Source organism: Xiphias gladius, chromosome 17 (genome assembly GCF_016859285.1).
Source record: "Xiphias gladius isolate SHS-SW01 ecotype Sanya breed wild chromosome 17, ASM1685928v1, whole genome shotgun sequence".
NCBI lineage: Eukaryota > Metazoa > Chordata > Actinopteri > Istiophoriformes > Xiphiidae > Xiphias > Xiphias gladius.
Genome location: NC_053416.1, coordinates 9,447,579 through 9,474,994, shown reverse-complemented (window position 1 = coordinate 9,474,994; position 27,416 = coordinate 9,447,579). Strand labels below are relative to the sequence as shown.

The 27,416-nt window shown below is 40.9% G+C and overlaps 1 protein-coding gene across 4 annotated transcripts; it reads right to left on the bottom strand.

Annotated features, from left to right (window-relative positions):
- On the bottom strand, positions 1-26,349 carry crebrf (creb3 regulatory factor). Of its 4 annotated transcripts, none has more exons than XM_040151559.1 (11): positions 26,206-26,349; positions 22,148-22,179; positions 13,895-14,153; positions 12,320-12,445; positions 8,616-8,791; positions 4,386-5,560; positions 4,006-4,203; positions 3,020-3,209; positions 2,814-2,887; positions 2,318-2,437; positions 1-1,871 (listed from the first exon to the last, which is right to left on the bottom strand). In XM_040151559.1, the coding sequence occupies exons 3-11, from the start codon at positions 13,901-13,903 to the stop codon at positions 1,753-1,755; spliced, it is 2,187 nt and encodes a 728-aa protein (XP_040007493.1). In that variant the 5' UTR covers positions 13,904-14,153; positions 22,148-22,179; positions 26,206-26,349; the 3' UTR covers positions 1-1,752. The 4 variants fall into 4 exon arrangements, with proteins under 4 accessions (XP_040007493.1, XP_040007495.1, XP_040007492.1 ...); XM_040151561.1 differs by having other exon boundaries at positions 13,895-14,045; XM_040151558.1 differs by lacking the exon at positions 22,148-22,179.
- Between the last annotated feature and the right edge of the window lie 1,067 nt (positions 26,350-27,416).

Below are 27,416 nucleotides of genomic sequence, written 5' to 3'. Positions count from 1 at the left end.
TTCTGTACAGAATTGGACCCAAGCTAATTTCACAGTTCTATGAAGTTCCCTGACCCTCCCACATTTCTTACATTCAATACGGCGTCAGGTAAGCTGTGCAAAACCTTACTTTAACTGGCTGGTCGCCGTTTCGTTGCATGTGTCTTTGGTACAAAAAACAATCAAAATATAGTGTGCAAATATTTTTTGTAACTCTAAACGAAAATATCAGATAACCCTCCCCTGATCCCCAAAGACAAGAGTACCAAAAACCATAAGTAATCTATTGCAAAGCCCTCCTATATACACAGACTCTGTGGCATCACGCAACAAGAGCTTCCATTTGTTTTATGTACATTCAGAATATCTTTAAACAACTGAAATACACAACAAACCCCACAGGTGTCTCCCTCCTCGCATTCACTAACAATCTCCCTCAGTGTAAAGTAGTCCTCTCCTTGGCTGGACCTCAGGGAGTTCTGACCGATCGCCTCTTCTCGTTCAGTCCCTCTCACATACTCATTCAGACTTACAGAAACACACACATACATAAACAAGGCACAATTAATAGAACTCTGATCAAACACTAGTATGAACACACCAAACTGTTAGCCTGGTCATCTCTACTGTACAAAAAGGGGAGCCGGTGCCGTTTTTCACTGGGAGACACTTCTATGTACAGATTCCTAGAGGAGATGGATCACTGTTCATGTCTTCTTCATCACCACCACAATCTTCCTCACAGTCCACTCCCATACTGGCAGAATGCCTGTTTCATCCAGTCCAGTTATAACCAGCAAAAGGCCAAAAAGCACCAAACTACACGCGCTTCCTCTCCACATGGTCAACTACCTCCTGTTGTTTAAGTTAACGTTGTCAAAATGAGTCATTAAGATTCCTCCTGCCTGCCACAAACTTCAACCCAGCAGGATGTTTGTCGCTTAATTTCTACATTTTAACTTTCAGCCTCTACTGCTGTTCTGTTTAGAGCATTAATTTGCTAGGAGTTAGCTCCTACATTTTAACAATAGCAGAGCTGATTGGCAAACAGAGGATGGCATGAACATATTTAGGCCTTCAAAACAAAATATTTCCAGCCACCCCAAAACGCCTCAGAGCGCGCTGCTTTTTTCTCTGCAGCCATCTTGGCAACCAAAGCTGTTTTCATCAAAGTGCTTTACTCAGTGGGTCAATTTAACATCCCAGACTTAATTTTCGTTGCCATTTGAGGTGAAGCTCTTCTAGGAAATGATAACTTTTTCAACCTTTGATGGTGTCCAACGTGTAACAGTTCTTCCTCCGTCATTACAACATCAAACAAATTGTGTGAAAGTATTTCCAGTGGTTGCACTCGTGTGACTGTCTCTGTCTCAGCCCCGGGAGCAGACCTCCAGTAGAACTGACCCAACACAATGCTATGTTAAACACATCTAATAATCACCAGTGGATTTAGGACGTGCTATTAGCTATACACCTTACCATCAATTGCTTTTAGAGGCGCATTTCCCAACAGATGCTCACGATGGGTTGGGAGACAGTGACGCACTGACTCTGCACGCAGTGTGCAGAGACAGAAAGCTAGGGTGTATGCCATATAGGTGCATGGCTATAAACAAGCACACATACATACACACAGGGAGTGGTATGTGTGTTTGTGTCACTAACAATGTGTATGTGCTCGGGGTTGGAGGGGCATGCAGAGGGGAGCATAGTTACAATGGGACAGCACGGTGGTAATGTTTAGTCCACTCCTCTCAGTGGACAGCGGTTTGTCTAGATTTTGGAGGTGGGGACTCGCAGGCCGACCAATCCGCCGGTGGGATCGCCGCGTCCCGTGTTTTCCAAGATCTTGTTGACAAAGTCTGAAGTCTGCCCAGCAACGGGTGATGCCACTGCACAGAGAGACAAAGAAAGATACATTCAGACATGGCATAAAAAAACCTTGTTTATGCAACTTGATTGTCTCAAATACGTACAATGAGAATGTTATTTCATCCGCTTCTTTAAATCTGTCCAATAAAGCTGTGGATATATTGTATTATTTGTTCTTTATTCTTTGAACCTTCAAGTAAAGAGCTGCTAACCTTCCACTGTTTGAATTTCAATTGGCTAGATGGTAAGGAGAAGACTATATGAACTTGCCCATGGTCTGTAATAACTGTAGTGTCAACAGAGACAGGAATGAGTTAAGAAGAACTTAGTTACGATACTGATACTAGTTGTTTAAATTAAATGTAATTTCAAGTACTTTTTTTTTTTTAATCATCCTTCACATGGTAATGTCTATTACATTTCATGTGTTTCTGGTGACTCTGTAGTCACCTTCTTTAATTCTCACCAAGTGTCTCCTGGATGAGCCGCTCCAGAGTGTCAGTCATGTTGGTTGGACGAGGAGAGGAGTCCTCGACTCGTGCCACAATCTCCTCCTTGATGGCATTGATCACAAACAGCAGCCGATCTATAGGACGCCACATGTTAGAGCACAGATTACACACTCAGAAGCATGAACACAAAATGGTCATTTAAAATGCATTCAACGTCAGGGATTTTGGCAAACTGCAAAAAACTGTTATTTGTTGGTGATAGGAATACAGGCCCTTATCTACTCGTTTTTTTAACAATCAGAAGGTAAAATTCTAATGTGACAAAGCTTAAAAATAGATACAGGTAGGTAAAATATGATAACCACCATTATCACTAATAGGTTTAGATGAAATAGAAATATAATTTAGAGGAAACAAAATAAATTTGATAGGAGATCTATTAACAAGGCATGAAAAAAAATGGATTCAAAGGTTGACAAACTTAAATCTGAAACGTGTGTTGCAACGTACCGTACTCTGTGCTGAGTCCCCAGAGCTTCACCTTGTTTGCCTCATACTGGGCCTTCTTTTTTAAACGACAGGCTCTACAAAATGCAACAGATGGTGGGCACTGAGAAACATGAAATACTGCTCTCAATCAGCATCTTCACAGCTTTACTGTAAGCTACACTCACGTTCTGAGTGATAAAACTAGTATACTTCTACATGCGTTTTACCTGGACGCCAGCTTGTTCTTCTCCTTGCGGGACCGGGGCCGCGCGGTCAGCGGCAGCTCGCTGACCGGTGTCAAGTCACTGATCACCTTGTTCAGTTTGCGGAGCTCCGTGCCGATCTGCAGCAGCTTGCGCGGATTGGGAGTCAGGTCCTCCACATCCGTGCGACGTGACTTCTTCAGCATGTACTTTCCTTTCGTGACAAAAGAAGGCAACCGAGATTACTCTCAAATCTGATTTAATGTTTCAACGATGTCTCGTCCTCCGCAGCTCAATGCAGAGCACTGACGCTGCAAGATGTCTCATCTCGTTATACGCAGTCTGGGATTCTCACTCAGTCTAAATAATAAACAACTAGGCAACTGCAGGTGTCGTTGCCACTTTATGAACTGGTTTCTTTGTGTTTATCAAGTTAATATTAGTTGATGTATGCTAAATAATCTGGAAAATAGGAAATGAACCATGAAGCACTTGCTTGCACCTATATTAGCTCAAACTCCTCCTCGTTTTTCCTTTCATTTTGAAGTGCTCACCGAAAGTAGGAGAATCCATCTGAATTTTACACATTATGTTAATTTTTCACTCTCTCACTGTTCACTGAATATTTCTTAGAGGATTAATACCTTTTCTCAGTACTGTGAGCAGCAAACAGATTTTAAACTCTCTTTAGTCACGGTTGGTGACACCTGTGAGGGATCTATTACATGTCTGGGTTCAGTAACAAAATAATTAATCACTCTGTGTCGGACCATTATTTATGTGGTGTTACTGAAAGGCAAATATGACTGAAGTGATGAATGAAGCTGAGCTTGAGGCACTGAAATTAAAATAAAGTCTTTCCTTTTAAGATCCTCATAAAGCTTTTGACCCACCCTCATTGGCAAATCTTGAAGTAAGACTTATATCCTACAAAGCTTGCGAAAATATTCTGCTCCAGTGTAAAATTTGTGTGTGTGTGTGTGTGTGTGTGTGTGTGTGTGTGTGTGTACCATGGAGAGGCCCGTTCTTCTGGTACAGGTTGCTAGGCAGCGTGTGTCGGTCCCACTCAGACGGCTTAAGCATACGTTCCTGTTTAGAGGGGGTGAGCTGCTCGCTATATTCCCAGAAGTAGCGGCGCTTGCCTCTCTTCCGGCTGGAGACTCCTGCTGTCAGGCCTTTAATGTCCTCCATCAGCTCCACGTCACAGCCTGGCGGTGATAGGATAAAAAGAGACAGGAGGATAGCAACGAAATTATAGCAACAGAAAGACAAAAAAATGAAAATGAAGGGGAAATAGAGACCGAAAGGAAGGTAATAACTAAATAATAAATAAGTAACAAATCGCCAGTGATTGGTTACATGTTTCCCAGACGCAACCGATGACGGGTACCTGGCTCAGAGAAGGCATCGCTCATGTCATCGTCCTTGTCTGCTTCGTAGTCTTCATCCTCTTCCTCTTCCTCCTCCTCCTCATTCTCAGACAGCTCATGCTCACTGCCGAAACCCTCATCGTGGTCTTCGTCGTCCAGCTCCAGCCCATCGCCTTCCTCCTCCTCCGCCTCTTCCTCATCCTCCTCTTCCTCGTCCTCCTCCAACTGGGAGTGTGCTCTGGCGGCCAGTCTGCTGCGGGTCAGGAACAGAGAGTAGTTGTGTTCCTCCTCCTTACTCTTCTCTGTGCCCTCGACAACCAGAATGCCTCCACCACCGCCGCCGCCGCCGCTGGCCCCTGCCACGCTATCACCGCTGTTAACTAGCCCAGAGGTGCTGCCCTCCAGGGCCTGGCTCGCCTCCAGTAGTTGAGGGACGGTGGCAGACCAGCCTACAGGCATCTCTCTCCTCCCCGTCCCCTCTGCCCTCCTCTCAAAGCTTGTGAGGCTGCTGGAACCACCGGCTGCAGCACCAGGAAGTCCCACCAAGGTGGCGCTAGCTGAAGTGGAAGCCAATTCATCTTGGGGCTGGGAGAGAGGTAGCGGCGGATCCGACCTCTCAAAATCTGTCTGGGAGGGCATGTCGGGGTGAGCTTTATGCGCAGCACTCACACGGACTTTAGCCTTCCGCACAAAGTCAGAGCCATGGGAAGTTGGGGCTACCATCTTGGTTCCTCGCCCCTGGGGTTTGCTTTGAGCTTGGCCGTGGTCCTGGGTGAGACTGAGGTGGTTCTGGGTCTTAGCCATAGTCTCAGTGCTAGAGGGGACAGGTCTGGTGGCTTTTTGTGAGCCTTCAGGGAAGTCTGGGAGAAGACTGCGGGAAGGACGGGATGAGGAGGTGGAGCTTGGAGAGGGCCGTGCAGAGCAGGGGCCCGATCCTTGGCCGGGGACCAGGGGTCTCTTACTGTGACAGGGAAACTGGGAGGGCTGAGGCTGAGGCTGGGGGGAAGGCAGGGTCAGGTCGGCAGGGGGGTACAGCGCCTCGCACACAGGCTGCGAATCCTCGCTGTTGAGTTGAGCCAGTGTTGGGGTTCGACTAATCACTTCCTCATCCTGGTAGGGACTGGAGAAGTCATCCAGTCCGAGAAAATCCACCTCTTTGGTTCCCCAGATGTCACAGCTGGCCAGCCGTGTGTATCTGTAAGCACAAAGACATGCAGGTCTAATAACAGTGAAACCTTTCATTGTCTAGTCATTGTATGTGACCTCAAGAATGTTACTGTTTCCTCTTTTTGGTCTAAATTTGAATTTGTAATAAAAGCCTTAATGTCGCATTGGTGTTTTTAATAAAGAGAAGATGTGATAATGGATGGTGGGAAAAAAATTGACCATTTTTCTTAATTATGTAATGTTGTTAGAGCTTCAGAATATTCATAGAGCACTTGTTGATGCGAGTGAAAAAATTTTTTCTTTGGCATGATAGAAGCCCCCCCTCAAAGAAATTAAATGAATTCACAGATGTAAATAGAGCTGCTACAATTAGATGATTAATAAATTAGTCATTAATCAACAGATAAAATAATCTGTAATAATTTAATTTTTTCATGCAAAAAATTGCAGATTGTCTCTGTTTTATATCATTGTAAAATGAACATATTTGGACAAGGCAATAATTTGAAGATTTTATCTTGGACTCTACCCTTGGAGCCCTAGATGTAAACAGTTTGACTGATACAAAGGAACCAAACAGAGACTTAGAGTTATGCCTGGAAGTGCTTTTCTCTGAAGGAAGCTGATATTTGGAGCAGCAACTGCAACAGGTCATGTGATAGCACTGGTCATACAACATTCAACACCAATACAACTTGATTTAAAAATGGCTTTCAGGTGAATTCACACTGTTCATGAAGCTAATTTATAACTTTACTTTGGGTCTTTTTGTGTGTGTTTCGTGTTTATTAGCAACAAACAGTGAATGTTAAACATCAATGTCATGAATTCGCCATGTTAGCTTCTCGTAGCTAACTAAAAACCCTGCTAATTCTGTTCATTTAATATCCGTTAATTTACTCTAGACCCTGCACGTATTCCACTTGTCAAGATCACAGAGATGGAGATAAGTTCGACTTTTTCAAGTTGTTGTTTCCAGTCTGAATGATGAATCTGTCCATTATTTCAATCCTCCTAGGGCAAATTTGCACCTGTTCGTGTTTGTTTTTTCACCTGTAATTTTTCTGCTTTGTGTTCAGTTTATGGTTTTCAACATTTGCAGCAGGTGATAGAAACCTGAAGGCATTTAAACCTCTTCATACCACAAGATACAAATAGATCCCAGGGGCAAACAGAGAGCTCCGAGGCTGTCTTGGCTCTGCATCTGGTAGTTATAGTTTTGACACCCACACAGAAACTGTCTGCTTTGATCTCTTTATGCCGATCCAGAAACACTTTCCATAACACATGAGAGCTATCAAACAGCAGTGCGGGACTAGCCTGGACAGGCGAGGTTGAAAAAGAATGAGTCACTCATTAGCCAAAAGATACAGCACTTTCCTCTGTTCCAGTTAAACATGACCTCAATCAACCCTGTCAGCAGCAGATTCCCCGGATCCAACAGCAGCCAGCCCTATTCCATCTCAGTTTTAATAGCCTTTAGACTGCAGAGACTGTTTTCTTCCCCTTAGCTGACACACAACATTAGAGAAGAGAGTACACAAACTACTTTGGCAGCAAAGCGTCGGCATAGCTGCAGGACAGACAGAGCATCACCTGAGATCCCAGGAGACTGCGGCAAACAGCTACTTTGTTGTTCACTGGCCCCTTAAACCACTCCCTGCCTCCGAGCAAAACCGCTCCCTGTTCCAATTCATCCAGTGTCACACTTGTGTCAGGTCAAGATGACCAGCCCTCGACAGTGAACCCTACTGCTGTAAAAACCTTTAGGCACCTGTCCTGGTCACAGACTGACTTCTTATCTGTCTGCAGTAAAATTCAATGATTTCATATTGAGACCACATGACGCATGGGGATCGCTGTGTACAACCTACTTTACGCCACACCCCTCTTTATTGACTTCAGTGAATTCAGCTCGTCCTGAAACTATTAGTGGATCATTTGCTGATTAGAAAAAAAAATGAATGTCCAACAATTTTACAACAATCGATTAATTATTTTTCAGGGAAAAAATGCCAATCATTTGCTGGTTCCAGCTTCTCAAATGCAAGGACTTGCTGCCTTTCTCAGTTTTATGTTACTGGTAATTTAATACATTTGGGCTTTTGACTGTTGGTTGAAAAAAAAAAAGCAGCTTAAAGACATAATATTGGCCTTTAGGATTTTGCGATTTTTCACAATCTTTTTCACATTTTACAGACTATAAAGATTTATTGCAAACTTGTAAGTCTCTTTGATAAAAGCATCTGCCAAATGAGTAAATGTAAATGTTATAAACAGCAAACTGGTAAAAAGATACGCCATGACTGAGGATATGATTATTCCATTTTTTCTGGTATAGAACAGATTTTAAATGTCCTGTAAACTAGAACAGCAATACTCCCAATTCACAAGTTGTTGTTTTCCAAGGGACCCAGTTCATGTCGAGGAAGTGCGGGACCAGTACCCGTCATGCATTTGATAATGCAAGAAAATGCTGCTCCAAAAATCCCCCCCAAAAACTTTTTTAAGGCTCAGTAATTCCTTTAAACAGCTGGTTTTTTATCGAATATTACTAGATCAGAAGAAAATAGAGCATTTGTTGGGGACTTTTTTCCGCTGCGCATTAACACCCATTTTGTGCTGTATTGATTATTTACAGTAGCAGGACGGTGTATATGGTACTGGCTGAAAATAATTAAACAGTGCCCATGTCCATCATAATGAAAAAACATTGCGTCTCACTGATGTGTTTTCAGTACTTTTTCTATAACTTTAAAGCAACTGACTGACTGTGTCTTTCTTAGAGTCTTTTGCTGCCTACTGAAAACCAAAAAGTGTTCTGGACACTAAACGCAACCTCCTGTACCCTTACTACTTAATACCATGCTAGTTAATGCACTGTCCATTCATAAGTGACCTCATGCAAAATTCTTGACAATGTAAGCCACCTTCAACTTCAGGAAGTTCTCTTAGGGGTGAAACACGTATGCGGTTTTTAGTTTCCTTAAATTCATCAGTATGTTTTTACATATTATTTGCTTGCTGCTGTTTTTGACTTGATCTAAAAATAATCTACAGCACATAAATAAATAATCCAGTACCTGGTGAGGTCTTCCCAGTAGGAGTCCCACTGTTCGAACGCTGAGCTGCTGTAGACCGTCTCACACTCGCCCAAACCCATGAGCTGATCCACACAGCCCTCCACCTCCTTTCCTCCATCCCCAACCCCCACCATGCTGTCCCCACAGGGGCTCTGCCGGTGGGTCATGTCTCTGTCCTGCAGCGAGGGAGAGAAAAGATGGCGGTGAGTCAAGCAGGTGGTGGGCTGAAGATGTTCTATTTTAAATTCTATTTAGTTTAGTTTTTGATGTTAAAGTTCTCATCGATTAGGAGGATTGTTTTTTAACTTGCACAAGGACATTTAAGATCACAATCCAAAAACTGATTACTGCAACCTTAGAATCAGATAAGTGGATTCAGATTACCGATAAGGGGAGCCGCCTCTAGCCAAACATTTGTGGCCTGGACACAAAAAAGTCATCAACTTTGTCACGTTGGAGAGTGAAGGAACCAACACATTGCAGCAGAGACAGAAACATGACACCCTATAGAAGCTTTTCCCCATCAAAGATGAAAGTTATTTTTAAAAAATCTGCAATCTATACCCTCCATCCAAAGGACATCGGGACTGCACATGTCCATGAAATAAACTGTATGGATAAATTGACTTTTATTTTAGGATTACAATCTGAAAAATATGCAACATACTGGAAAAAAAGGACCATGCATGTGTGCTTTTAATATGTAAATACGCCATTGAAAGACCTATTTCCTTATAAGTATTTGACTGAAAATATGAATAAAAATAATCAGAACAGCACAACAAACTTAACAACACATCTCTGGGCCACTTCAACTCAAGTTGTCTTGGTGATCTCAGTATGGTTGAATACTGCTGAAGGCCTGCATGGTATAATTTTATTTTCATTTTGCTATCACAACATTGTCATAAGGACATTTTGGCAACGACAACTGCCCTAAGAATTCATATCAGCATATGCCTAGTCGGTGAAGGTCTCTGGAGCTGAAGTATGACGACATTTCTAATTTGTTTTTTTGTCAGAAAGCTTTGAATTGGCCCAGAACAAGGCAAAACACATTCGTGTTGTGGTTCTGATGGCTGTGAATATCAGTTCGGTTCAGTTAAGCTCAGTTCAAATCTTTACTGGCCCACCGGTGGAAATTCTTTATCACCAAACACACGAAACAAACATGATAAAAATACAACAAGACAACTGAAGACATGGAAAGTGCTGGTATTATGCAAGAAATTCTGAGCAGAATAAAGGGTGTATCATGAAAGCAAGGAGAGCTGCAACACAGAGGATAAAGATAAGAAAAATAAAATGCTAAGCTGTGTGAGGTACCCAGCGGCGCTTTAAAATGTATTAAAATAGAGAGCACTTATTGCACATGGGATAAATGAAAACTTGAACCTGTTGCATCTAATTTTTGGAAACCTGTATCTCTGACCTAAGGGGAGGATGTCAAATTCCTTAAGGAGAAGATGGTCTGGATTTGATAGAATGGATTTGGCTTTCCGTGTGATTTGTCTGCTATAAATATCAGACAGGGAAGGCTGCTGCTCAGCAGTGATTTCACTTGCTGTCTTGACAATGTTTCCCAGTTGATTCCTCCTTTGTACAATAAAATTTCCATAACAACAAATCAATGTGATCTTTGGGTCTGTAAAATAATGCCATCAGGCATCTGTCAACATTAGAAGCATTCAGCCGCCACAGAAAATACAGCTTTGTTGACCCCTCTTGTATATTTACTCTAGATCCCTGGATGTCTTTATAGGGGAGATGGGGTAGATCATAACAAGATATTGCAGAATGAGTTTTATTTTACAGCCCATTAAGTTAACCCACGTTTGTGCACAGTGAAAACTAACTGGAGGGATGAAGAAGATGGCAGGTCGTCCTACACAATAATGTGATACTATGGTGCGAGAACTTGAAAGCGCGGCAGTGTATCACTATTGTTTAGTCTACAGCGGGCAGTAAATTGAGGTGGACACCGGCAGCTGACAGCGCGAGTGGTGACAGGTGAGCCGTCTGTTTCCTCACATCACCCGCCTGTGAGCCGGGCTGCTGTTCATGGCTGCTGAACAATTAGACACAGAGCTCCGTTTTAAATGCCGCGTTGGCAGCTGAGTTGACCGCGTGTAAAGGTTTATTTACAGTTTTTCAAATGTCGTCCCTGCAAACGTGGATGTTTTATAGCAGAAAAGGCACAGGTGTTACTGATAACTATATGATGGCCTCATTCTATTTAGGTTTCCCAGTAAGCCAAAATGTCGTCTATTTGAATTCACTCCTACCTGCCTTTCTGTTTGTATTTAATTTTAACTTTTGCAAAGGTTGTGTAAAACCTTTTTTTTTTTTTTTTTTTTTTTATAAATACAGATGGGTGACACTCAAGCTGAGTCGTGAGCAACTTCGACCACGAAAGTTTTTTTCCCACTGCACAGCATGGGAAGGTCAAACATGTTGTGTAGCCTGATGACACATTGGCGGTGTGGTGAATCTGGCAAGAGCCTGTCATCTGCAGCTCTTCATCAATCATCTCACCGTGACCATTTCTGTTGGTACTTTTCCTCCCAGCAATCTTCAAAACTGATCCACTGACCAAACAGCCAAATTCTGAAGAATAGCTCCACATAACAAAGCTCCGCTCACCCTGTGATATCCTAATTGCAAATTGCATAGCTGCTTAATAATACAAGGCTATCGCTGGTTTGCCAGTGGGGAGCTTTTAATGTGAAGTGGCAGCAGCAGGAAATGTTCAGTTAGCATCAGCAGAAACTTCACACAGTTCCGATGAGGCTGAGAGTGATCAGTTAACAGTAAGGCTAATATCTGACAGTACAAACAGGGAGCAAAACTAAATTCTAAACTACACAGATTCTGTTGGACGCTACAAAAGCAATGAGAGAGTATCCATATGTGTTCATGTGTGTTTGCCAAACTCCCCTAGATGACTCGCATTGCCGTTTCTTCAACATCAGTGTGTCTTTCTATCTGTCACACGCAGCAATTTGCTTTAAGGAGATATCATTTGTAGAAAGATCTGTTCTTTTCTCTTTTTTTTTTTCTGCACTCAAATAAAAGCTGAGCTGAAATCAGCTACAGTTCAGCCCAAAGAAAAGACAGATGTTACTAAAGTCACTAACAATCGTAAGTATGTTTAGAGTAACTTTTATGCAAGTCAGTTTTTGATGAACAATGAGAAGCGTTTTATAAGTTTTCCAATGCAACTAAAAAACTAGCCAAACACATCTATACTCTATAAGAGGGGACTATTAGCACATAACAATAGTCAAATTTCCTACTTATTTATTTACGCTAAAAAAAAATCAGTTGCAATTGATAAAACTATTTAATATCTAACGCATGAGGAAATTGAATTTTCGCCGTTCATCTTTAAACTTGGATCCTTCATTCAGATGCAGATCAGTGACAGCGCAGCGTGAGCAGCTGTGACTGATTTTCAAAAGAAGTCCGGCTCAAAGAATGGTTAACAAGGCCTGATACCTGTCCTTAACACAGCCTTGGTGAAATGAGTGTGTGTGTGTGTGTGTGTGTCTGTCTGTGAAAGTGTGAGAGAGTGTGTGTGTGTGTGTGTGTGTGTGTGTGTGTGTGCGTGCGTGCATGTATGCGTGCGCATGTGCACGTAGCCCCTCACGGCGTACGTACGTACGTACGCGCGTGCGTGCGTGCTCATGCTTGCAGCCACTCACCAGTTCGTACATGAAATCTGGGTCAGAGCTGGTGGCAAGCAGCTCAGTGCTGGTCAGGGCCTGGTCAGCAAATGAGTAGTTCTGAAAGGCGTCCCCAAAGGGAGGCTCCATCCCACTGACGCTGGGCTGCAACACAATAGGAAAAAAATAAAAGCAAAAAATATATATAATAGACATCACCATCAGCTAAACCAAAATCTGATAAACCAAGTTCTTCCTTCATCTTTCTTTGTATTTCTTGTATCTGTTCTGTGTCACTCTAGTTCTGTATTGTCTTCATTATTTTTGTATGTAATATAGCGCAACTGATACTCGAATAATATTTGTGGTTTTAAAATATCCAATAACGATAAATCAGCAAGTACTAATTTTTTAAAAATATAAACACATAACATAAACAAGCAATATTTATAAAGGTCCCTCAGATAAAGATACAAAAATGGTGGACAAACTGTGTAATGATGACACTGAATCTAAATCACCTCAAACCTTGTTTGACATTTCTGAACTTATCATTTAGTTACTCATCAGCTGACATACACAGATACCGATATATCTACAATAAAGCTAATATCGGCAAATATATCGACCCTTCTAAAGCATTTTTGCCTATATTTAACAGCAAGGACTGTGAAGCGATAAGGAGAAGGACAGGAAATGCAACGGTCTCCAGTCAAATTCAAACTAGAGATGTTGCAGTTATATACAGTAGTTTGTGTCTCAGACCAACGCGCCACCACGGCAGTCAGATTTAGCAAAGATGGTAACAGGACAGGAGCCGATTGATCATTTATTAAGTATCTGACAAGGTAAAGGAGTCAGTACAAAAGAAACTTCAATCATAACTGCTAATAATTGCTGAATAATTGTCTTTTATGTCACTATAGTATTTAGTATGAATGGTAATGTGATAAATTATGAGCCCAAGGGAAAGAAGAGCAGTACCATTTTAAAAAGAAAAAAACTTTGTGTAACTTTTCTATTAATTCAGCACCACAGAGAACCAAAAAAAAAAAAGAAAAGATCCAAAATTATGTTCGCACTCAACACTGCATCATTTCATACTTTTTTCTATAGGGATCTAGAGTTCACATTTTCATTCAGTAACTCATTCCCTGTTAGTCCATCTGCTCCCAGCAGCTGTTGGGATGCATCGTCCACAGACGTCACACTGAACAAGGGTCAGTCACTCGCCTCCTTCAACACTACTGAACTGTGTTTCAAATCTATGATACTGCCTGTCTGCGTGTGGTTACTGAAAAGCTCCTTTGTTTCCATTTGTTCGCTGGATTTGCAGATTTTGGTCCTTTTTTGATTTAATTTGTGCTGACAGTCAGTCAACTCAATTTTGGTTTATAAATAAAAATATATGTTATAATTCCTGTAGCTGTAAAATTGAAAGTCCATATTTTTATCTGCCAGGGTTTAACGCCATTATGGTTGTGGTTGATTGCGCAAGTATTCAACAGCTGGAAATAATCTCATTTCCCGGCTGTCCAGCCATGTGTAGGAGGAAACCTGTCTACCTGTGTGGCAGTGACGGTGCAGTTTCCCTCCCTCTGTCGTCCCTCTTACCTGAGGCATTGCCAGGCACAGCTTAGAGCTCCAGCGGGGGGAACCTCTGGGTCTCCTGTCCAGTCCCAGTGGTGTGAGGTTGTCTGATCAGCACAATAAATTACTGCTGAGGGAGACGATCGCAGAGTGCTGGTGGATGCAGCCTGCACGGCTGGGGGGGAGGGGAAGGGGAGAGGGAAGGAGTCAGTAACTGTGCTCAACCTGGTTTCGTCTGATCTGGTCTTCTGTGGTCTGGTGTGGTTCTCGGTATGCTTTAGGTCTGTGATAATAACAGAGAGGGCACAGAGCAGAAGTATTAGAATCAAAAGAGAAGGAAACAAAGAAACAACCCACCGGTATCATGCAGATACATTTTACAGCTGCTGAGCTTGTTTGTTTCTCTCACACTAAACTACAAAAGGATGAACCGTGTAAAGTTAACAGGTTTGCAAACAAAGCAAAACGGAATGAACCAAACAGTAATATGATATTTAATTTTTTTAAACAGACATAAAAATGATAAATTTGCACATTTCAGCACAACTGCTGAATCCATTAGCCGACCAACAGAAAATTATTCTGCAAATCTGATAATCCATCGATTGTTTAAATAATTTTTTAAGCTGAAAAAAAAAAATCACATAGAATATTCTCTGCTTTTCTATGTCTTCTTGTCTTCTATAAAAGTAAACGGAATATCTTTCTGATTTTGACTGCTGGACATTAAAGAAGTAATTTAAGTGTGTCAAGACTTTTTTTTTTCCACCATTTTCATTTTATAATGCGAAAAAAAAAGACCAAAAAAATCGTTTGTTGCATCCCTAAAATTAACTATCTTTAATTATCAACGGGTATCTAAAATATGCCTGACACAAAACAGATACAAACTTTAAAAAGACTTAAAATGGGGGACAAAATTCTGTATAAATTTAAAAAATTTTTTTTAATTATGCTTTAGAAATCGTGCACCTTATGTTAATCAGGTTATTTCACTAAATTTAATTTACTCTGTGATTACTAAATGGGGAAAATAAAGCTGAAACATAAAATTAAACAGTTAATTTTGCCAAAGAAGCTCGCAGCAGGTTAAAAAAAAAATTATCATCTCAACACTCGTCATTCAAGAAATTCTTTTTATTCCAAAAATCCCATATGGATGGAAAAAAGCTGCAAAGCTGGCTCATTCATTCTGATATTCTCAGACCACTGAAGCCTTAAAGTGTCAGTTTCCTCCCTTTGTTGGGTCCCGATGTCTGGGTGAGAAATAAACAGGTCTAACAAGATCATTTTTGTTCCTTAATTGAAAATTTGATCTCATAAGAAAGATCAAGCACAAAAACTTCAACTTGTTTGATTAATTTACGTATCAACACTTCAGCTACATGAGCAAAATTAAAACTTGCATCCATCAGGTTGGCAGATGCTTTTGACTAACTGACCGCTTCAGACTAACAAGCAGGTTTTAGCAATTCAATTTAAACAAGGTTGCAGATGTTTACTTTTACATGGCTTCACTCACGATGTGATACCATTAGGATACATTGCCCAGGGTCACAATAATATCATGATACAGTGGAGTACAAGGAAGTCATCTCTGATACATCACAGTATTTGTGTAGCAGTGGAGGCAAAATAATAAACAAAAAAATAAATGAATAAACAAGGTGCAATTAACTAATCACTTGCCGTATTTATTTGCTGCTTCATTAAGTTCACTGGAGAGAGGAAAGAGCGCACACACACACACACACAAACACGCACACGCACAGGTACTGTACATGTTTGTCAACATTCAAATATCAAACAGCCATAAACTGAACCATCAGAAAGCAGAAAGTTGGAACTAGTTTATCGATTACATTTGACTAGAGCACATATTGCAGAGGATTACTAAACCATTCTCTAACATTGGGTATTGGATGCCCAGGTTTAAAAGGTATGTACTGTATGTATGTGCGTATGTCAACAAGGACCTTTACTCCTCTGCGCATTTGCACCAATTAATATGCCTCACTTTCGCATTCTTTCAAATTCCTTTCACGCTTGAAAGGTGCTTCATACTATCTGGTAACATGTTTTGTTGTCATGTATTGCTTTAAATCTTGCTGCAAGCAAACTGCCATGTGGGGGCAATAAAGATCTACAGAGTTTAACTGAATATATCGGCGTATTGATTACTTATCCCACCCTCATATACAAAGTGATTTATATGATGTACTGTTAGAGCTGTTGACACAAAAAGTGAAAGTAAGAAAACAGCATGTGGTTATAAACCAGTCCGTTTCCTTTCTGTTTGCAGATACACATCCAGTCTGTCTTGTATGAAGTTGCTATGATTGTGGAGGATATAATAACCCATTTTCATCTGTAAGGCAGGTCATTAGGTGTGTCAGACTAGAACTGGCCAGGTGAAATATACAAAGACACTGTGGAGAAAAGCAGGTGAGACAGGAAAAATTGGTGGCATGGCTGCATGCATAAGCTGCAAGAGCTAGCAGGCGAACAACAACACTTTATAAATTGTGGATTATGAAACATTTTAACAAACACTATATTGTCATTATTTATTATCACTGGCCATTCACTGCCAGCCATGAGGCACCCCACCTTCTCTGCTGCTTGTATTATCTCACCATGCAGCTGCACAAACAAGTGTTAAACGATCAGTATTTCCTAAAAGGAGGGGTGTGTGCCATCCTCCATTAAACAGACACTGAGGAGCCTCACTATTTTGGTTGCTAGGTCACTTATGGAGCTCAGATACTAACTGCTCTTTTTTCTGATACAATGTAAATGAAAGGGAAATTAAGTAGAATTCCCTTGTGAGGAATTTTTTTATTTTTATTTTTTTAAAACACCCTTTTCTCCATGTACCGGTCCCATTCAACTGTAAAAACAGCCAGGCCTTTGTTTTTAATCAGATAAACAGCTTTTGTATCTTTGAAGGAGGATATCATGGGAAACACTGTCCCAGCGCTTCTAAAAATGCAGAACTGTTGCCTCCAGGCCTCCCTCTGTTTACTGATAACTGCTGGATGGGAGGCTGGGCCTTCTGACTGCATCTCCAGAACTGGATCTAAAGTCAACACAGCACTGGAGCAGGCTAATCTATCATAATCTCATTTTTCCTCATATGTCCCCCTTGCTCACTTCTGCTTTCACAGACTTAAGGCCTAAATATACTCTGATGTTCTGGGGCCTTTATCATGAAGCAAGATTAGTGTGTTAGCCAGCTATCTTTCAGTTGGAGGTTTTTGGGTATCATGAAGACGGCTGACTTTTAACTGGGGCAAATCATCATAGATAACCTATGTGGGGAGCTGTGACAGACCATTTTCTGTAACTTTCTGAAAGTAAAAATCATACATCCACACCCACTTCACACCAGGATTGACCAGCTGTACTGAGGTGAGAAAGGAGCAAGCTTTTGCTATCGCTACATGGCCAACGTTAGCATTAACAGCGGTTTACTTACCAAGAGCTTCAGGCTTTGTTGCCTGATTAAGACAACAGGTTAGAATACACCTTCTAAACACCGCTTCTATTTCATCTCTCATGTTGGACTGAGGGCAGACTGGACGCTACAGTGACTCACTATTGCAAAGCAGTATCACGAGACAGGACAGGCCAGGGCTAGCTGGTTAGCATGCTACCTTCAGCAGAAGAGAAGTAATGATAGAAACAGACGCAAAACAAGAGATAACATTGGCGTTGCTTTCCACCGCTGGAGACAGCTGTTGGTGAGTAAAGGATTGAAGTTTTTGTTGCTGAACCTCCAACGTTTCTTCTAGACTGGTAGGTAAATAGCTGTTAATGTTAACGTTGGCTATGTAGCAATAGCATATACTTACATATAGCACCTTTAAACTTCTCTTTCTAGCTCGGTTTTTTCATTCTTGGCAAAATTATTCTGACACTTCTCATGTCAACATCTGATTACAACACTATGAATGTCTTCCAATTTGTGCTTTTCCCATCCCCGTATTTAAACAATATCACGTCTTCCCCTCTCAATGAAGGCTGGCTTTGCACTCTACCTTCTCTGTGACTGTTTGGAACAACTATAAAAACTTTTGGTTTACAACGTAGTCGGACAACACCTCGTATGAGCTGACGCGACCCTCACTTTACAGGATCAGATCAGCAAAAGTCACAAACCCCAATTCTGACTTATCAGATGACTGGAAAAAAACGGGGTCATGATTGTAAAGGATCCCGGCCATGGATGTATTAGAGAGAGCTGGAGACGGCAACGCAGCTCCACCTTGCTGTCAAATTGTCGCACTGGCCACTTACGGTACTGCAACAAAAAAATCTCCTGCAGCTCAAAGGTATTTTCCCCACAGGCTGCCATCATAACAGAGATGTTTGTAAAATTTTTACAGGACACCTGAAGTTACAAACAAGTTAAATTATTACTCTTTGTATTGTGATTTTTTTCAGTCCATGGTTTTACATTTGTAAAATTTTCCCAAAGTCTAGAAAAGCAATTTTAAAGTGCATGCCTTTCTGGCTAATGCACCAATGACCCAAACAAGGACAAAAGTCCTTTGACCCACATTTTATGAGTCAGTAAAATCCCTTTACCCACAATAATTAAATCAGAGATAGAAGAAGTATTTTTTTATGACCATGTGCTCCCTCTGGGTTTAAAACAGGACTTCATAAAACAAATTAAATTATTATTAATTATTTGAATCATACAGACTTCATCAGGGATTCATCTGTACTTCTCAGCTACACTTGGCAGCAGGAAGAGCCTTTACTTTACTTGTACTTTTTTTTTTAAATGTAATCATTTTTTTTTAAATCAATCAAAGTTTGATTGTGAGACAAAGAAAGCACTAAAACATCACAAAGGCAAATAAATGGATTTGTTTTACATAATTACACTAGACAAGGGAATATGTTAGAGATGCCTCCCATATTTAAAAAGTATGAATAAAATAATTCCCACATATAATTAGATCCACAGTCTTATTTTTAGTATTTGGGTATTATTTATACTGTTGTACTGATGATGTTACATCATGGGATTGGTTTGCTTTTGGCTCACTCACATTACTACACTCAAGGCTAGATAGGAAAACCCTTAGTCAACAGTGTTTTGATAACAATTATCTTGTGTCACCAGTGTTGGGCTCAGTGAAACCAGATAACTCAAAAGGAGTCAGATTAAGTTGAACTTGCTTTGTGATAAAGCACCCTGATTTTCCTCTGTAACCCATCTGATCAGAGCATTGGAGAAGGTGCAAGTAGTCTTACATATTGGCAATAATAAGAATAAGTCTTGTTCCTGTTATTTTTGGTTGGACCGCAACAGCCGGGCCCGCCCCGATAAACGCGAATGTCAATGACTGACTGACTGACCGAGTGCTGATGTTACACCATTGGTCGGCCGACCGAGTGTTGGAGTTTCCCCATTGACAGTTGCCCTTTCAAAATGAATTGGTTTCTGTTACTTCATCAGGCAGTCATTTACTAGCAGTGTTGCCAACTTAGCGCCTTCATCACTAAATTTACAGACTTTTCAGACCCCTTTAGTGACTTTTTTTCACAAAAGCACCTGCGACAAATTTAGCGACATTTGGACAACCTTAGAGGAGAGTCGCCAGTATTGCCCCAAGAGCAAGAGGTCGGGCCCACACAGGCACATCCCTCCATGCGTCTCATTCAACTGACCACAAAGCACCTGACACAGATGTGAATGAGCTTCTAACTTTCTCTCTGAGTGATCATTTTACAGTTAAATATAGCCTAAATCACATCACAGTCATTGTCTTTAACTTATGTATATGGTGATTTTGTCAGAGATATTCAGTTTACAATAATATAAAACAGAAAAAAAGCATCAAATATTCACAATTAATAAGGTATAAATATGTTTTTTGGCATTTTTTCTTGAAAATGACTAAAAATCAATTATCAAAACAGTTGCAATTATTTTTCTTTCGCTTGACTAACTGATTAAATAGACTAATCAATTCAGCTCTAATATGAAGTAAGAAAACTTGGTGTTGTTAATGTTGCTCTAATTGCATAGACAGAGGCGGAGCATCTGGTAATCTCTCACTGAATGTGTAAATACTTGTCTGTATTTAAATGACTTGCACAATACTCTTCATTGTGACATACCACCATAGAAAGTCCATTAACAAAGAGCCCAAAGCATACAGCAGCCCGCTGCCGTATCCCCAGTAGCTGCCGGAAGTTTCTGTGAGAATAAGCTACTGAGAAATTTGTGGTGCAAACCAATCCCTGCCTCCATCATATGTTCAGAAATCACCAACTTTTCCAAACTCAGCTACCTCCCCGCATTAGTTCTGAGAGCATGTGGTCTGCTCTCAGTCGAGCATACATCAAATGCAAACTGTAATTCTCTACTCGTTTGTTGTTTTCTCATTTTCCCGCACCATCTACCAACTGCAGCACCTGGGCTGATACTTCGTTCCTTCACTTCTTTTGCAACTCAAATAAATTAGAATCGGCATGGAGACACGAACCATGCAGCAAACAGCTGACACACAATCGTACACCAATCCCACTCATCTCTGAGGTCGGGGACGACATGACTTCCTCCCACTGGAGGCTCACTGACTCAAATGAACTCCTAACCCGAGATCTGTCCGCATGTATATATTCTCTTTTGCATAGAGACAGGAAGTGGCAGAGCACAGTACTAGTACAACAGCATTTGTAAAAGCAGCACCTTTAAACAAAACAAAAAAACAAAGCACATGCAAGCACACAAACTTAGGCAGATAAATATGTATGTACACACATACTCTCTTAGTGACCAACAATATATTTGGAAGCTCAGCCTCGCAAAAATACAAATTGTGATTACCATCATATCTCAGTGTGTGTGCTTCCTTCCTGGCCAGCTGTGTCTGGCTTTACTTGTAGCAGAAGCAGAATGAGGAAACATATGGCCTGAGCACAACAATAACAACAGCATTAAAGCTCTATGCTATCACAGAAGGAAACAGAAAGCTTGTGTTCACAACCAGGAATCTTACAAACATGCAGAAAACGAGTCACAGCGCTTCTCACCTCTCCAGTCAAAGCTGCACTGAATATTTTCCAGTAGCAGAGTTTAATATAATCCAACTCACTGCTCAGTAGCTGACATAGGCTGTGATGTAGCGCTGGATATTTATGACCGAGCCTGACAGGCCCCAAAAGATTTGAGCTGAATTTCTCTTTTATAGTTTTCTGGTCAGACTTAGTTCAAAGATGAAAACTGGCAGCATTAGATCTTTTCTTTTAGCTCTTATACTTTGGGATTTACCTTGGTTTAGGGTCACAACAGTCTAAAGTGTGGGTTTAGGTCAGGGTTCTTGCACAGGGCTCAAAATTTCAGACTTTAAGGTTTTTTTTTTCCCTTTTATGAGGCCACGACGAACAAAAAAAAAACCCCTATACATAGAGTCATGTTCAGTAAATAAAGATAAACCGATGAAGATTACATCTCAGAAGTGCATATGGAATTTTTGCCGAGTCTGAAACAAGCGCCAGCTTTTGCCCTTCCAGCTTAGGTAATAAAAACACTCTCCTTACTCTCAATAATTTGATTGACATTTGATTATTCTGTCATGATGCACTGTGGATATATGACTCTCTACTGCTGCAGCTCAGATGTTGGACATATAATCTTGTCTTCTTGCACAGTTTACAAAATGTGCTTTTGTTCTTTATAACATCCGCTTACAACGAAAATTAACATGCTGGGTAACAATACAAGGGCTCTAGAAATGTATGGTTTCCTGTGTTGATGACAGATTCACGCACACAGCTATCTGTAAAATGGACTCACCCAACAGCTCATTTCTGTGCATCAAGAAATGAGCATCAGCTGGGGCCACAACATTATCTGAGAGATAGAGATGTTTTTTTCCCCATGCTTGTATTAGTAGATCAATCAATTATTTTAGTGGTGGAAAGAAAACTGAATTCAAGTTTGATAGTCATACATTTCACAATTGATTAATTGTCATTTATCAATTGAACATGCCCAAGCATTGCTCGCTGTAAGTGACAAATATGAAATGTTAAGTTTCATATTATTATAAATCTGGGTTTTGTGGTAGCATGCCAAGCCAAGTGAGCATTTTAAGCTTTTCATTTAATTACTTTTGGCTCTACCAAACTGACACTTGCACACAAAAAAACATAAAATCGATACATTAAGCAGTAATAACAGTAATTATTAGCTGCATGCCAAATAGGCAGATTAAAGAAGCCTCATGCTTGGAAACATCATTCACCAGTCACCTTTATCTTTGAATCTTCAGACACAATCAGATCTGGGAAAAAATGACAAAAAATATTTATATTTACAACAACCAACTACTACTTCCCTCCTCTCCCTTTTAGATCCGGTCTGAACAAAAAGAGAGGAGTTAAATTGTGACGGTGCTGTGCTAAACTCATAGCTTCGCTATCAAGCAAACAGCTCACATTCTCCGCCTCACAACATTGGACATGATCCAAGTAGGCCAATCAGCAGTGTCTTGTTTGGAATGAGTTACCTACTGATAACAGTCAGTTCCTGATCCCTACAGACATAATAAGCAGGAGATGCCAGTATGTTTACTAAAAAAGAACAGAGAATCTCTGCAAATATCATGAAAGGTCGTTAATCCACAAATCCTAAAGGTGTGTGCACAGTGTGGCAACGGACAAACAGAATATGGATGCCCACTCTCTGCCAACTGTTCATAAAGGTTGAGGTCGTTAATGATTTATCTATATGGCCATTTTTATACTGCCATTATGTGGTATAAACAGGCAGGTGACAGTGGTCCAATTGCTCATGTATTGATTATGTATCGACTTTCAGTGGAACCATATCCTGATTTATGATCACAGCCTCATCGTCATCCTTCATCAATTAAAAAGAAAGATTCAAGTGAATTGTAATTACAAATCATACAAACATAAATGAAACATGTTACTCTGTTTTTCTTTTGGTTTGCCTTTTGAACATTACTTTGATCATTATATATGTGACTTATCAGAGAAAATGGCAGAAAAATACCAGTATTTATGTCATGACGCTGATTTCAGTAAGGTCACCCTGCCCTACTGGAAAGAAAAGATGAATTACAGAGATGACAACAGATTTCACAAGTGCCAATTCTTTCTTTTGTTCACTGAGCAGCCCTTTCACAAGATTACTGCACTATGCACAGCTCTTAAAACAGCAGATTCATTGCTGTTATGTGGTCAATGGGATTAAATTCAGAACTACTCAGGTGTACATTTATAAAATCCAGGATAAACAAAATTTGATTATTGGTTCATTATTGTAACATCTTAATTTCAAGTGTTTTGGCTCGTCGATTTCCTCACTCTTACTAAACTCTACAGCTCAGTGTCATGAGTATACCTGTGTTTATCATTTGAGAAAATTAAGTATTGCTTCTTCTTTTCCAATGTCTAATTCTAGTCCACAGCAGCTCTGTAACACAACTATGTATCCACTGAACAGGAGGATTACTGTAGGCCACCGAGTCCCAAACTGGGGGGTGCCCCCCTTGGGTGGGACGCAGAGCCACTGCAGTGGGAACGCACATGATCAGAGGAAACAAAATGTGGAGGTGTAACTAATATCAATTTTAAATGATGCGCTGCATTGCAATAATTTCTGAAATTGGGCCTTTGTTATTAATTTTATGAACTCCACCTGTGCTTTTCCTGCTACGACAGGTCATAGCTGTGGGTCTGCAGGCAGGGTGGGTCATCTGCTAATGACAAGACTGGCAGTTCAAACAACAGTTCCTCCTCTCCACACGTCCTTAAGCTAGACACTGAACCCCAAATGGCTCCCAAATGTCAGGCTAGCACCTTGCATGGTAGCTCACTGCCGACAGTGTGTGTGTGTGTGTGTGTGTGTGTGTGTGTGTGTGTGTGTGTGTGTGTGTGTGTGTGTGTGTGTGTGTGCGTATTGTGTGTGTGTGTGTGTGTGTGTGTGTGTGTGTGTGTGTGTGTGTATTTGTGTATTTGTGTGTGTGTGTGTGTGTGTGTGTGTGTGTGTGTGTGTGTGTGTGTGTGTGTGTGTGTTTGTATGTCTGTTTATATGCATGTGTGTATATGTATGTACATGTGTGTGAATGGATTAATGACAAATGGTAAATTGCAGAAAGAAATTGCAAATTGTAAAGCTCTTTGGATGGAAATACTTAATAAATGCAGCCATTTACCATTTTCATGTCTGCTGTGAAAAAGGTCAATTAATATGAGCGCTGTGATGGTGACAGCTAGGGCTGCAACTAACAATTTTCTAATTTTCTAAACTAACAATCATTTTCTCTTATTTTTTCTTGATTGATCTTCTGATCATGTGAATGAGAAAAAATCTGTAAAAAGAAACAAGCTTCAGGTTCTTGATCCGGTCATTTCATTAAGATTCCACACGGCATCCTTTTGTCATACCTCAGTATTGTTACCAACGTAAATTTTTCCACGACAGAAAAACGTTTGCTGTAAGCACACAAGGACATGGTTGCAGATTAACTATGATAATAACAACGAATAATGAAGAACATGAAAAAAAGATTTTAAAAAAACAATGTGATGAATTGACTGATGTCTGGTACCGGCGCATGTGTTTATGATATACAGCTTTTTTTTTTTTTTTTATCCCTCACTGTTACAAAGCGATAGTAATGGATGAACAGCTCTGGTACAGACACTGCATCTGCTGATGAAAGCACAATGAGCTGCAGTTTCTCCCAAAAAACATTATATAAAAACAGCCACAATGCCAGCAGATAAACACAAAAACTATACAGAAAGGTCTGAAGGAGAAATAGAAATAAAAAAATATAAAAAAGGCATTTCAACGAAATCAAAAAAAAAAAAAAAAAAAAATTAAAAATCACATCCCTACCTCTCTTTGTGATGCATTCACTTGTTTTGAAGAGGGACAGCATTGGAGCACTAACGTCTACATCACAACAATCATCACTATCTAACAAGTAAGTGTAGATTGCAAACTACCTATTTTAAAAAAAAACCAATAGAGTCATAAATGTCAACAGTATTTCGCCAGCCCCTGCACTCAGTACAGCTCCTCAGCAAAGCAAAACAAAACCTCAATCTAACCCTTTGTGCCAACACCCACGTAATCTCTCCTCCCTATTGGTCGAGCGCAGACGACCGCCCGCCTCCATTAGTACCGGAGTGGCTGCCGCGACTGTCAATCACGGGGGCTGCTTCATAATACATAGCCCGTTTCAATCTAGGTTGAGGCAGAAGATAAACAAGTTGGAGGCCTACATGCCCGTGGCCTAGATAGCTATATTTAAAAGATATTTAAAGTCAAATCTCCCACCTAACACAAAACCTGAATGCAACACGGGACCATACGCCAATCTGCGAATTTTACTAGTATCGCTATGAAAGAAGAAAACACCAATTCCAACGTATATGTAAAAAAGTCGGTGGACAAACTATATAGCAGTTTTTTATAGGTGAAAATCCAAACTAATCTGTCTTCCCAAAGAAATCCTTATGATCATGAGATCCCCTGTGTGGAATCATAAGTCTGGCGCGGGTGTATTATTTACCTTAGATCACATGGAAATTTCTGGCTGTGTCGAGTTTTTTTTCCAGCAGCACTGGATGTGTTTAGTGCTGGGGGGGGCGTGTACCTGCCGAGAGCTCGGGCTGCCCTGCCTGCAAAAAAAGTCAGTGTTTGGCATTTCACTGGCCCACTGAGGCTTTTCCTACCCCAAATACGGTTTAATAATGTTCCACTGGACATACTAATGGCACGTTAAATGATTTTAAGTATGTTGTAAGGGGCGCAGGATAGTTAAAAAGTAGAGTACAAGCCGATCTCCTTACATAAGTGCATCTTGTAACCAACTATAACCGCGAGTTAGACAGGTAACCCACTTCTGGTGAGACTCGTTTTACACGGGGATACATCAGCAAAATCAGCCGGACGTTATTTTTGACAGGTTTATCCCCAAAATGGATCTCAGCTCATCCTGAGGCGTTAGCATGCTGCTCCCTTTCTGCACACCAACTCTCTCCGCAAGAGCTCGACGAGCTTTCAGAGCACGACAGGCGACACACTAACAGTGTTTACTTCGCCCCCGGCCGTGTTGTTTGTTTGTTTTTTTTATCGCGGAACTGGCGAGCTCCTCTTCCCTTCCGCCCGCAGCTCGCAGTCAGTATGGCCTCCGTCCGCCCCCTTCCTCATCCCAGCTGAAGCCCGATACACAACAACAACCGACCTGCCGTTAGCTTCGAGGGCTAATCCTCCCAGAACACCGACCCCCACCCACCCCGCAGAACGGATCAGAAACAGTCCCACTCACCTTAAGGACGCCCCCGCAGACGCCTCTCTTCGTGTTAGACCTCGTGTATGCTCCCGTGTTGGAGATAATAAGGCCCACTTTTCAATGGAGTCCACACGCTGCTGCGGCTCTATCGGGTTTGTTTTGTTTTTCTTCTTCCTGACGGGTTCCTGGAAAGCGCGTGACTGCCCGACCACGTGATTCCCTGCTGGGCCAATAGGAGCAGAGCCCCGAAGCTGGGTGAAAAGGCTCCTGCAACATCACACTGGACTCGACAAACCTTAATATTATAATAAATATCTGTAACCTCGGCTGTAATCGATATCTAGTTTATAGTGATGTTATCAGGGGCCATGGCTGGATTAACCTGGTAGGGGACTCCAGGATAAAAATTTGTTGTTTGGGCCCCTGTTGACCCCCACTGTACAAGACAGTTTCATTTTTACTCACCCAGAAACCAACCTGGGCCCTGTTCTTCCAATGTGGTTTACATAACAACAGGCTAAAACCAATCCTGTTAATTCTCATCCAGCTAGTTTGACGGTTGATTTGTTAATCATGGATGAAGGTATCTTGTGGTCCTACTTTCACTTTGAATGCAGTTGCTGTGTTGGGAAGCTTCCCAGCATGCACTGGTGCAATAGATTCTTGGACAGAAGACTAATTTTATGTGGGTTCCTGCACTGTTGCCGCTGTAAGTTTCTTCCACATTGTTCTCAGCAATGTTTCCACACTGGACAGCAAAGTGACTTCTGCACTTTACCTTTTAATAAGTTTTATTGTATTAAAATGACAGATTCGCATTTTAACATCACATTTGTCTTTTAATAGTTTTAATTTTTCTAGTTAAATCTTGACTGGCTCTTTTTTTAGTGTACAAGGTTTTATTTTGTTTTATATTTTATCATGTATAAGTATAGGTACTTTGTGATAATTACACCACCAGATCATAATGATTTCTAAATGACCTGCATGTTCTCACCTGGAATCATAATTATATCAACATTCTTTCAATATATTTCTTAGAAGGTGAGTTATTTGTAACTGAAAATTAGTCCATGTATGGGATTCACCCTAAACGTCTTGGTCACGATCCTGCTAAATGTCAATAAGCTGCACTTTTGCAGGTTTGGGTTTATGGACTTGTTTATCACTACAGATAAATTCTAAACCAGCTTCAGAGAACCAAAGAATTCAGACTCATGTCAAGTCGTCAACATTATAATCTGTAT